General features: G+C 48.1%; 2 protein-coding genes and 1 long non-coding RNA gene across 6 annotated transcripts in view; 2 read left to right on the top strand and 1 right to left on the bottom strand.

Moving 5' to 3' along the window:
* Positions 1-5,026, top strand: part of SMURF1 (SMAD specific E3 ubiquitin protein ligase 1) — a 45,183-nt gene extending 40,157 nt beyond the window's left edge. Inside the window, exons 16-19 of one of the 4 annotated variants that reach the window (XR_014027809.1) lie at positions 58-259; positions 2,151-2,235; positions 2,868-3,026; positions 4,924-5,026. Coding sequence is in view for 2 of the 4 variants with exons in the window: in XM_081338383.1 (XP_081194509.1) it covers positions 58-259; positions 2,151-2,235; positions 2,868-2,967 (387 nt within the window). In the remaining 2 variants the exon portion in view is untranslated. Of the gene's footprint in view, positions 1-57; positions 260-2,150; positions 2,236-2,867; positions 3,727-4,923 lie in introns of those variants that run through there. The other 3 variants (XR_014027810.1, XM_081338384.1, XM_081338383.1) reach the window with 3 other exon arrangements.
* LOC308674139 lies at positions 3,958-5,876 on the bottom strand. Its single transcript, XR_014027812.1, has 2 exons — positions 5,739-5,876; positions 3,958-5,598 (listed from the first exon to the last, which is right to left on the bottom strand). It is a non-coding gene; the product is annotated as an uncharacterized lncRNA (long non-coding RNA).
* Positions 5,877-10,583: 4,707 nt separating this feature from the next.
* Positions 10,584-12,548, top strand: part of RNF216 (ring finger protein 216) — a 50,772-nt gene continuing 48,807 nt past the window's right edge. The window contains exon 1 of the mRNA XM_081338436.1: positions 10,584-10,746. The gene's annotated coding sequence lies outside the window, so the exon portion shown is untranslated. The remainder of the gene's footprint in view (positions 10,747-12,548) is intronic.

Below are 12,548 nucleotides of genomic sequence, written 5' to 3'. Positions count from 1 at the left end.
GGCATCCCGTGTTGTCCTGGTGCTGGCTGCTTTAAAAAGGGCCTTTCTGATTCCCAGCTCATCATTGGTGGCCTAGATAAGATCGATCTGAACGACTGGAAAGCCAACACGCGTCTGAAGCACTGCACGGCCGACAGCAATATCGTCAAGTGGTTCTGGCAAGCGGTGGAAGCCTTTGACGAGGAAAGGAGAGCGCGGCTGCTCCAGTTTGTCACGGGCTCCACGCGGGTTCCCCTTCAGGGTTTCAAGGCTTTGCAAGGTGACTGATCGGGGGGCTGAGTTAGCAGACTTGGGCTGGAGGCAGCTGGGGAGGGGATCTGCTTTCCCGTGCCAGTCAATCGGCCCTCCCTCCCTTCCTCCCTCCATCTTCTTTCTAACTGTCCCACCCAATCCTCCATTGGAAAAATACATGACAGTGAGGACAGTGGAACAGCTTGCCCCCAGAAATCGTGGGTGTTCCATCACTGGAGATTTTTAAGAGGAGACTGGACATTCACCTGTCTGAGACGGTATAGGTTCTCCTGCTTGAGTGGGGGGCTGGACTGGAAGACCTCCAAGGTCCCATTCTATTTTACATTCTATTCTATTCTATATTTTATTATTCTATTCTATTCTATTCTATTCTACTCTATTCTACTCTATTCTATTCTATTCTATTCTATTCTATTCTATTCTATTCTATTCTATTCTATTCTATTCTATTCTATTCTATTCTATTCTATTCTATTCTATTCTATTCCATTCCATTCCCATTATTCTATTCTATTCTATTCTATTCTATTCTATTCTATTCTATTCTATTCTATTCTATTCTATTCTATTCTATTCTATTCTATTCCATTCCATTCCATTCCATTCCATTCCATTCCCATTATTCTATTCTATTCTATTCTATTCTATTCTATTCTATTCTATTCTATTCTATTCTATTCTATTCTATTCTATTCTATTCTATTCCATTCCATTCCATTCCATTCCATTCCATTCCATTCCCATTATTCTATTCTATTCTATTCTATTCTATTCTATTCTATTCCATTCCATTCCATTCCATTCCATTCCCATTATTCTATTCCATTCCATTCCATTCCATTCCCATTATTCTATTCTATTCTATTCTATTCTATTCTATTCTATTCCATTCCATTCCATTCCATTCCATTCCATTCCATTCCCATTATTCTATTCTATTCTATTCTATTCTATTCTATTCTATTCTATTCTATTCTATTCTATTCTATTCTATTCTATTCTATTCTATTCTATTCTATTCTATTCTATTCTATTCTATTCCATTCCATTCCATTCCATTCCATTCCATTCCCATTATTCTATTCTATTCTATTCTATTCTATTCTATTCTATTCTATTCTATTCTATTCTATTCTATTCCATTCCATTCCATTCCATTCCATTCCATTCCATTCCATTCCATTCCATTCCATTCCATTCCCATTATTCTATTCTATTCTATTCTATTCTATTCTATTCTATTCTATTCTATTCTATTCTATTCTATTCTATTCTATTCTATTCTATTCTATTCTATTCTACAATTCTACATTCTATTCTACTCTACTCTACAGTTCTACATTCCATTCCATTCCATTCTATTCTATTCTATTCCATTCCATTCCAATATAGATCAAGCTGCCTTAACACTGAATCAAGTCAAGATTCAGATTACTCATTTGGGTGCAAAAGGTCAGAGATGGACTTTGTACTGGTGTGTGTGTGTGTGTGTTCTTTTTTTTAAAACAACAACAACTGCAACAAAAGAGGTGGGGCGGATGAGGAAAAAACCTGAATTACACCTAGTTAACGCAGTACGTCCTTATCCATTAACATCTCTGCCCTGTTGAGGTCAAAGCCTTGAGGTCCTTGTTGTTTCCGGGCCTCTGCCTGAACAGCCCTGCTCTCTTCTGAGAAGCAGCAGCTTTCCAGAATCTCGGGCCAAGAGAGAGCGGCCTTGGGAAGGAGCTCTCTTCCTAGCGCTCAGCACCCTGTGCCAGGTGTGTCCACACCCCTAAAGCAGGAGTGCTGGGCTCCTGTTCTCTGCTTGGTTGATATCAGGGTTTAGCCGAGGTCAGGGCAGGGCGGTAAAGGAGCCACGCTTTTGAAGGGCCTTAACTAGAATGTCTATTTGCAAGGTTCTACAGGCGCGGCAGGACCCAGGCTGTTCACTATCCACTTGATAGATGCAAATACAGACAACCTCCCAAAAGCTCATACTTGGTAAGTCCCTCGGCGTGGGCTGCGAATCGGGAGCAGACCGGGCTGCAAGAATGTGGTTTGTTTCTGCCGGAGGGAGTTGTCAAACGCGATGATGCGAAAAGAAACAAGCAAGTCCAGATTAGCCTTATTCGGCCTGACACTTAAACCAACGAACTCTCTGAATGTGGGTAGAGGGGGCTTAGCTACCTGTGTATTTTCAATAGCAGGGAGGGTGGGGCAGGTCGTCCCCTACATACGACCACAGTTACGCCTGTACTTTCTGTGGTGAAGCAAAACCGGTTAAGTGAGTTTGGCCTCCATTTTACGACCTTTCCCGCCACAATCGTTACGTTGAGTCAGTGCAATTGATAAGTTAGTAACTCGCTTGCGAAGTAAATCTGGCCTCCCCCATTGGCTTTGCTGGTCAGACACGGGACACGGCGACGGTCATTAAAAATGAAACCAGTGGCCAAGCATCTGAAGCTTGATCACTGGATCATAAAAGATGCCGCCAAGGCCGTCACTGTGAAAAATGGTCCTAAGTCCCTTAAGGTCGCTGAACCAATGCTTGTAAGTTGAGGACTACCTGTGTAGTAGCAGTTTGTTGAATTAAAAAAGCATCCCGTTTGGTCTTGTTTCCTAACCTCCTGCAGCTTTAATCGGATTGACATTCCGCCTTACGAGTCTTACGAGAAGCTTTACGAAAAGCTAGTGACCGCCGTGGAAGAGACCTGTGGCTTTGCGGTGGAGTGACCAGGCAACCAAAGGAAACCGAGATGGCTAAGCTCACGGACCACCGAATCAAAAAAGCTGTAAGGAGGAGCTTGCTGTGAACTTCTTTTTTTGTCCAAAGCGTTTGGGATTTGCTTGACAACTAGGGGTGCAAAGGCTGTTTCCCCCTTCCTTTGAGCGGCGTCGGCGAAGAGGGAGGCTTTTTATTTTGGAGGTTCCCAAACATACTTTTCTCCCTCTTGTGACAATAACCCACCCTTTCCTTCCTTCATTTCCCAGGAAAAAACAACAACAACAACAACAACACAAAACCACACACACACAAAAAAACCAGGCAGCCAGGCTCAGCGCTTGGTTTTGGTTACCCGCGATAATTCTGCTAGATTTGTAACACATATTGTGATAAGGTCTACGACCTGTGGTCTTTTTTTATAGGAGATTCAAACTGTAGTCGAGTATATTTGCCATTGGTTTGCCGAGGAGTTTGGTTGATAGGTGTCTGTGGATGTTTGTCTTCGACGCAACCCTGAGCCCTTGTAGAATCCAGAAGCTCTGGAGACAGAAATAAATAAATAAAATAATAAAATAAAATGGCACTGGAATTCCACGCTAGGACATTTCAAGGAAAGTCCGTTTAAGGAATATCTAGCAGAGCGCCGCTCTGTAAGCATAGGAAAACTTGAGGATTATTATTCCTTGTCAGGAAGCTTTTTTTTTCCTCTTTTTTTTCTGTGAATGAGATGACTTGGCTCTTAAGAGGAACAATTCAGGAGAATCAAGCCATCTTGAACGATGCTAATTTCTTCTTTCTTTCCGCGTGGGTCCTTTGCATAGGAGATAGATTCATTCTTTGGAATAATTTTCCATTTTTCTTCTCGTGATCCCTGGCATCTGTTACAGAGAAAGCAGGGCACGGCTCAGATTCTCTAGAGAATCCACCACCCTTTTTTTTCCCCTTCTCTCTCTCTCTCTCTCTCTCTCTCTCTCTCTCCCTCTCCCTCTCCCTCTCTCTCTCTCCCTCTCCCTCTCCCTCTCTCTCCTCTCTCTCCTCTCTCTCTCTCTCTCTCTCTGTTTTCTGAAATGCTTTCATTGTGATGTGAAACGGCCGAAATTCTTTCCACAGGAAATAGCTCATAGCAAAGATAAACGGAATCCAGTTCCATTTCTGAGCCGTCTGGAATAAAGAACGGCTCTTGTGAAAGAGTTCTAACAGACAGGCCTTAGCCTGTAGAGACTTGAGTATCCCAAACAACGGTTTCCAGCGTCTCTCTTTTTTCCCCCCTCCAGTCCCCCGACACAATTTTAGCCAATTTTCACAATCGATACCAATTTGTTTGCCCTGCACGCAACTTCCAGGGGAAGGAAGAATCCGAGCGATAAGATTTCCCCTGTCAAACGCTTCTTTTTAATTTGCACAAATGAAGAAGGCCGGTAATTGTTAACAAGATAACATTTCTGGGGCGGGGGGGGGGGGTGTCAGAAATTCCACTAACCCATCAGGTGTAACCTTGACACTTTGTGAGAGTTTTCCTTCCTCCTCCTTTGCAAAGAAGCATATTAACAGGTGTCGAACTTCATACGTGGGTCATGTTGGTGTGGGGTTGTTTTTGCTTGTTTCTGTCGGTCTGCGAGGATATCTCTATCGTCACTTATACAACCAATTGAGAATAGCTTTAAACTGTGATAGGACAAACCAAAATTAGATAACTTGTCCAGATCCCCGGATTGTTTTTTCTTCCTGTTTATTCAGTTGACTGTAACTCTTGGCGACGGAAAACTTCAGAATTCCACGTGAGAAAGCAAATCTACCTTTTGTGATGATATTTGCACCGTGTGGCAAAAGGATTGGGTTTTGTGGTTGACTTTTAACAACCGACTCGCAATGTCCTTCTGGGATTTGTTTGCACTTAAGGGGCCATTCAAATGCATTGCGGATAACCTGAGAGGGGACTAGTTCAAGGAGGCTTTTTTTTTTAGATCTTGAAGGACCTTAGCAAACCTCTGGACAGGAGAAATCTACCAGCATCCCTGATTTTCCAAGGCCTCTTGAAGATGATATACTTTGTATGAGTCATGATTGACCCTGCCGCTGGAATGTAAGCTTTTAAAGAATCATAAAAGTGTGAATTCTGCTCCCACTAAAATTATTTGCACAGTCTGTTTCCCAGTTTATTGAACGGTGTTAAGTGGCAAGCAGTTCTCCTTGAGACACACATTAAAACGGCCACATAACATTAGCAGAGATAGGCTGATTCTTGCATTCTCCTTCTCATATAGTGGTGCTTCAGCCACGTGCAAAATTGAGGACCCGTGAACAAGTCAAGCAACTTGAAATGCCAAAGGCAGTCTGTGGCAGTCTGCATCCGGCATTAAAGAGGTAGCTTTTGGACAGTGGGTGTCCAAACTCGGCAACTTTTGAGACTTCAACTCCCAGAGCTGGCTGAGGGATTCTGGGAGTTGAAGTCCACAAGCCTTAAAAGTTGCCAAGGCTGGCGAGCCCTGCTCTGGAAGGCTGATCAGATGGCAGGGTGAAGAATGGGTTCCCTCTGGTGGTAACCTGGACGGGAAGAAATAGCTCTTAAGTTTTGCTCAGCTCCTCCAGTTGCCTTCTAAAGGTCTCAACTGTTCTTCAACTAAGAAGGCTCTGCTGGTCTGTCCGTTTAGGCCAGGGGTAGGCAACCTCGGCTCTTTTATGACTCATGGACTTCAACTCCCAGAATTCCTGAGTCAGCATAGCTAACTCAGAAATTCCGGGAGTTGAAGTCCATGAGTCATAAAAGAGCCGAGGTTGCCTACCCCTGGTTTAGGGTCTTCAGGCAGGATCAGCTGGGGCTGGGAGGAGAAAGCAAGCTAGAAGTGGCCTTATTTCTGGCACCACCTCGCCTCCCCCATCAAAGAAACTTTTCTTAACCTCGGCTAGGCTTAGGGACCACCTCTCAGCGATTAGGACACAATCCACGAGCATGAAGGTTAAGTTGCCTTGGTCTTGCTCTCCTCCATCACGAGCACCATCTGGAGCAGATCCTCAAAAGCCCTCCTTGAAAACTGTGAGTAAAGCTTACGTGAGGGTGGAGCATGAAACTCCTCCTCTTCCTCCTCCTCCCCCCCTGCAGCTTTTCCACCAGGAGATAGGAACCTGTAGTTTAGCCTTGATGCCAGTTCAGCGGGAGAGGGAAAAGGGCCAATTTCTCGACAGATTCTCTCGCCCCAGAGCCTCTGGAAGGGACCTCCCGCTGCACCAGGTCCAGTGATGCAAAACCACCTCTCTCTGCATTTTTGGCTTGTTTGTTTACTTGCCCTGAAATAATGCCTCATCTGCCTTGATGCTCTCAGGGATGGAGGGAAATCAGCACTTGCTCAGTGTTAGGAATTGGACAGGCGGGACTAGCTCCCAGAGTCGAAATTTGGACCAACTTCCTGCTTGTTGACGCTTTAAAGCAGCGGCGTCCAAACCCTGCAACTTTTAAAGACAAGACCTGTCAAAACTCGCGACGTCACGTGCCATGGCGCGACGTTATCGGGACAGTTTTGCCATTGCCAGCAGTGGGATGGGTGCAGCTTCCGGATGATGCATCCGGTCAGCGGGCCGGCAGTTTGACACCCTGGCTGGGGAATTCTGGATATTGGAAGTCCACAGGCCTTAAATGTTGCCGAGTTTGTATGCCGCTGCTTTAAAGGGATTGCTTGCTTAACATTAGTTCTCAGGCCTCAGCAGCTTGTTTTTAAAAGTCCTTTCCCCTCTCAACCACAACCCAGTATTTCTGCACTGTAGAGCACAGGAAGTTTTCCAGAAATGCAGTTTTTAAGTCTCTCGGGTTTTGTGTTTTTCCACCCCCCTCTCCCTCGGTAACTTTTTTTTTTGTTTTTGTTATCCATTCTTTAACCACTTTATGATGTGTTTTTTTTAACTTATTCCTTTGTAATGTCTTGGGTTTTTAAATATTGCTGCTACCCTTGTTACTCTTCTCACCGTTTATATTGCAGATTTTATTTTGTAAAAAAAAAAAAAGTTGTACACTAATGTTTTTTTTTCCATTTTATGTCTAAATCAAAGTATTTAAAAAGAAACGCTAGTTCTATTTAATGTGTTATGGAGCCGGCTGGAATAAACAGTGATTGTGTAGTAGGGTGGGCCCAGGGAAGGTCATGTCCATTTTTGTTACATATGCAATAAACTCTCACAACTTTAGCTTTGTGTCTCGATTCTCTTGTGTACTATGCGCGCTGAAAGACTGTTAAAATATACAGCGGGGAAAATGAGCAGCTTTCTCAGTTCAGGTTCAACAGCTGAAGAGTCAGCCCAGCTGAGTTTTCAGTGGCAGGTAGTCCTCGATGTATGACCACAATTGAGACCCAAATTCCTGTTCTTAAGTGAGACATTGGTTAGGGGAGTTCTGCCCCATTTTACAACCTTTCTTGCCACACACGTTCAGCGATTCACTGCGGTTGATAAGTTAGTAACCCGGTTGTTAAGTAAATCTGGTTTCCCGCTTGACTTTGCTTGCCAGAAGGTCGCAAAAGGAGATCCCGTGACCTCGCGACACTGCGACCATCATAAATATGAGCCAGTTGCCCAGCATCTGGATTTTGATCACCGGACCGTAGGGATGCTGCAACGGCTGTTAAGTGAAAACAGGTCATAAGTCAGTTAAATCGTTCCACTGACTTAATTGTTCTGTCAGGAAATTCCTCCTTGGTTCTACGTTGCTTCTCTCCTTGAGTTTCCATCCGTTGCTTCTTGTCCTGCCTTCAGGTGCTTTGGAGAAGAGCTTGACTCCCTCTTCTTTGGGGCAGCCCCTGAGATACTGGAAAACTGCTATCCTGTCACCCTTCGTCCTTCTCTTCATTAAACTAGACATACCCAATTCCAGCAACCGTTCTTTATATGTTTTAGCCAGTGGTGGGATTCCAATATGTGAACCACCAATTCTGTGTGTGGATGCCGCTTCCGGAAAACCACTCTGGGCCTGGGCCACAAAAAATTAGCTACCAGTTCTGCTGAAGTGGTGTGAACCGGCTGGATCCCACCACTGGTTTTAGCCTCCAGTCCCCTGATGAAGAAGATACTCTTTTTTTTTTAAGTGATGGGCCCTGGATCGTGACCACCCATCAGCTCTTACTAATTGGATGCAAGCAGTTGGGAGACCAGAGGTCCCACAGATAAGTGGCCACTGAGCCATGGAGGGCTTTGTAGGTCATCTTCCTGGCGACCAGTACAGTTGGTAAAACACAGAGGGGTGCCCATACTGCTCCAAGTTCTTGGGGTGCAGATGATGGTCATCCAGACCCAAGAGCGAGGCAAGCAAGGATTTCGAGAAGGGCCCTCCTGGCCTAGGAATCAAGACACCAAGAAGATGTGTCCACTCCAGGAGAAACACTGCCAAACCATCGTGCTGAAACCCGCCTCCTGCAAAGACTGCAGGTAGAAAGAAGGAAGAATCCATCATATTTTCTGGAGCTGGCTACGCTTTTTGTTGTTGTTTTTTTGGGGGTGGGAAGAAAAACTTTCCGGGCCAGCTGTACTGCTACTTCCTCCTTCCTCTGGTTGAACAAATATGCCCTTGTGACCGACTTTAAACCTTAGCCTCTGGTAAAACAATACCCTGGCAGCTATTCAATTGGCTGGACTAAGGATGATACTCCCCTTTTAAGCCGGTTGGCCTGGAGCTGTTCTGTTGCCTCCGGCTCCCACTTGAAAGGTAATGTGTGTTCAATTTGAACACACCTCTGTGTGGTTTTCCCCCGGTGGGCAAGGACTTGCAATCCTTCCAGGCTGCACAATGGATGGCTTGGGTCCAAATCTGTTGACAAGATTGGTTGCTTTGAGGTAAAAAAAAAGTTCACTGCCAGCAAAAGGCAAAAAATGTCGTGTCTTGATTCTAACTCACCAAACAGTCCAGTGTTTTCCAGTCTTGGCGACCTTAAGATGCATGCACTTCAATTCCCACCATTCCCCAGCCAGCATTGCTGAATCCGATCGAGACGGGCAGCCGTCTGTGAACTTTCTGATTTTCCCAGGTCATTTTCCTTTCAGAATTACTCCAGTCGATGTTCATTTTTGATCGTTGAGCCCCATCTGGTGGATGCATACGAGGGAAAAATAGACGCTATATATATAATGCACTGAAACATTCATGGTAACCAAATTATAACAGATGGAAGAGGAGACACAGCAATACCCTTAAAAATCACAATAGCTACCTTTGTGATTTCCCACTTTTACGTGTGTTTGCAGTACAGTATCATCTAGAAACAAATATAGGGGATTTTTTTTGTAATTTTCTTTCCAAGAGACAGCCCTTTGCACGTGGAATGAATTGCAATATTCATTATTCTGAAGAAGGAGAAGGAAGCCAAGCCTGTTCCTAAGGTATTCCATTGAGTTGATGTCCACAGGTCTTAAAAGTCAGTAAGTCAGCCGGCTAGGGAATTCTGGGAGTTGAAGTCCACACCTGACTTCAGCCCAGGTACAGAAGATCATCAAGCCTTGCAAGACGCTGGTATCCCTGACCGCCTCCCTTGAGCCTTCCTCCGCATAATAACAGTCCTGCATGCGTGTGTGGCTAGGGAATTCTGGGAGTTGAAGTCCACACCTGACTTCAGCCCAGGTGAAGCCCAGGTACAGAAGGAGATCATCAAGCCTTGCAAGACGCTGGTATCCTTGACCGCCTCCCTTGAGCCTTCCTCCGCGTAATAACAGTCCTGCATGCGAGTGTGGCTAGGGAATTCTGGGAGTTGAAGTCCACACCTGACTTCAGCCCAGGTGAAGCCCAGGTACAGGAGATGATCATCAAGCCTTGCAAGACGCTGGTATCCCTGACCGCCTCCCTTGAGCCTTCCTCCGCGTAATAACAGGCGTGCGTGCGTGTGTGGCTAGGGAATTCTGGGAGTTGAAGTCCACACCTGACTTCAGCCCAGGTGAAGCCCAGGTACAGGAGATCATCAAGCCTTGCGAGACGCTGGTATCCTTCACCACCTCCCTCCGCGTAATAACAGTCGGGCGTGCGTGCGTGTGTGGCTAGGGAATTCTGGGAGTTGAAGTGCACAACTGACTTCAGCCCAGGTGAAGCCCAGGTACACAAGGAGATCATCAAGCCTTGCAAGACGCTGGTATCCTTGACCGCCTCCCTTGAGCCTTCCTCCGTGTAATAACAGTCCTGCATGCGAGTGTGGCTAGGGAATTCTGGGAGTTGAAGTCCACACCTGACTTCAGCCCAGGTGAAGCCCAGGTACAGAAGATCATCAAGCCTTGCGAGACGCTGGTATCCTTGACACGTCTGTGTGTGTGTGTGTGTGTTGTGTGTTGTGTGTTGTGTGTTGTGTGTTGTGTGTTGTGTGTTGTGTGTTGTGTGTTGTGTAGGGAAGTCGGATAGCCAAGCTCGCCACGTGCTCCCCGGCGGTCACGTGAGGGCCGCGGCTCTCTATGGTGCGGCGAGGCGCCTCTCTCTCTCCGCGCGCTCTATGGCCCGAGCCCCGCGTGCGCCGGGCTCCTGCCCCGCCCTCCCCCGGCGGTCACGTGGCGGGCGCGAGGGCCGCGGCGGTGGTGGGGGGGGCGCCTGGCTCTCCCGGCGCTGCGTGACGCGCGGGGGGGAGGGAGGGAGGAGGGAGGAGGGAGGAGGGAGGGGGCGGCGCCGGGCGGGAGGAGGAGGAGGAGGAGGAGGAAGCCGGAAGCGCCGGAGCGCGCGGGGCAGGCAGCGGGCAGGCCGGCCAGCCAGGCCCGGACGGGGCAGCCGGTGGGGCAGGCGGCCAGGCGGCCAGGAGCGAGCGGGGCAGCGGGCAGGCCGCCCTCCCGCCCGGGCGGTGAGTCAGGGGAGGGGGCCGGCCGGAAGGGGGGGGGCTGCTCCCCCTTCCCCTCCTTTCTTGGGGGTCTCCCCCTCCCTGTCCTCGGGGGTCTTTCCCCTCTTCTGCCTCGCCTTTCCTGGGGGTCTTGCGCCCCCTTCCTTGCCTTTCCTGGGGGGGGTCTTCCCCGCCACCCCTTCCCCTCCTTTCTTGGGGTCCTCCCCCTCCCTGTCCTTGGGGGGGGTCTTCCCCGTCTTCTGCCTCGCCTTTCCTGGGGGTCTGGCACCCCCCTTCCTTGCCTTTCCTGGGGGGGGGGTCTTCCCCTCCCTTTCCTTGGGGGTCTTTCCCCTCTTCTGCCTCTCCTTTCCTGGGGGGGGATCCTCCCGTTCCATTTCTGTAGGGGGGGGTCCTTCTCTTCCCCCTTCCTTGCTCTTCCTAAGGGGTCTTCCCCTCCACGTCCTCTTTTCCTTTCCTGGGGGAGGGGGTCTTCCCCGTCTTCTGCCTCTCCTTTCCTGGGGGTCCTTTCCTTCCTGGGGGGGGGTTGGGTTTCTTCTCTCCCTGCCCCTCCCCTTCCATTTTTTTTGGGGGGGTGTCTTTTCTTCCCCCTTCCTTGCCTTTCCTAGCAGTTCTTGCCTGCCATCCCCTTCCTCTCCTTTCTTGGGGTCCTCCCCCCTCCCTTTCCTTCCCCCTCTTCTGCTTCTCCTTTCCTGGGGGGGGTCTTCTCTCCCCCCTTCCTTCCCCTTCCTAAGGTGTCTTCCCCTTCTTCTTTCCTGGGGACGGGGACTCTTCCTCTTCCTCACTTTAGGACTTTCTCCCTCCCCCACCTCCTTCCCTCTTCCCCCTCCCATGTTTAATCCTCTCTCCCCCCTCTTTGGTTATCTTCCTCTTCTGATGTGGGGCGCCCCTCCCCTTTGGTAGACTGCTGGGCTCCCCACTCAGCCCCCTGAGTTTCACCCCTTCCCCCCCTTCTCTCCACCCCCCCCACCCCCCAATCCTTGCCCCCTTTGGCTTGCTCTCTCTCTTCCTTATGGGGGGGGAGAAAGACTCCTCCCCCAGCCCAGCCCCATCCCTTTTCTGTATCGCTTTCTGCTCTGCAAGTTTTGCTGGTTTGTTTCTTTTCCCCCTAATTCTTGCCGATGTCGGGGCCCTGCTTTTGATTTTCAACATCAACCTTTCAAGCCTCCCCCCTTTAGGATGTCCGGCTTCCCCTTCCAGGCGTGTTACTTCTGGGGTCTCCACCCTCCCGCCCTGCAGCGTTGGAGAGGGGGCTGATGGATGAGCCAGCCCCTGTTTTCTCTATGAGTCCCAGATTCAAATCCTGCTGCTTTCATCCTGGGCCTAAGCAAGACGAGAGAGTTCCTTTCCGGGTTTTAAGAGTGACACAGATATGGTTTGCCACGCTATAATAAACTAACTTTCCTATGTTCTTGGCACCCTGGCCGCCTCTGACTCTTTCCCCATCAGCATTTGTTAGCAGAGCTTTTATCCGTGCTTAACTTTCTTTGCTGGCCAAATTGGTGCTGACTGACTTAATTTGGAAAAAAAAGCTTTGTTATGTATAGATTGGAATTTGCTCCTGGCTTCACGGCTGCTTTAATCGTGTGTCCAATTCCTGCGGGATTCTGTAGTGCAGAGAAATTTAAGACCATACAAGTCTTCGACTTAACGACAATTCATTTAGTGACCATTTGAAGTTACAAGGGCACCGGAAAAAACTTGACTTACGACCGTTTTTCGCACTTAACGACCATTGTAGCATCCCCATGGTCACGCAATTTACATTTGAATGCTTATCAATGGACTCACATTGATCCCCGCGATCA

Source organism: Vipera berus (genome assembly GCF_964194415.1).
Source record: "Vipera berus genome assembly, chromosome: 13".
Taxonomy (NCBI): Eukaryota; Metazoa; Chordata; class Lepidosauria; order Squamata; family Viperidae; genus Vipera; species Vipera berus.
Note: the sequence above shows the minus strand (reverse complement) of the source record. Positions and strands in the feature narration are given on the sequence as shown.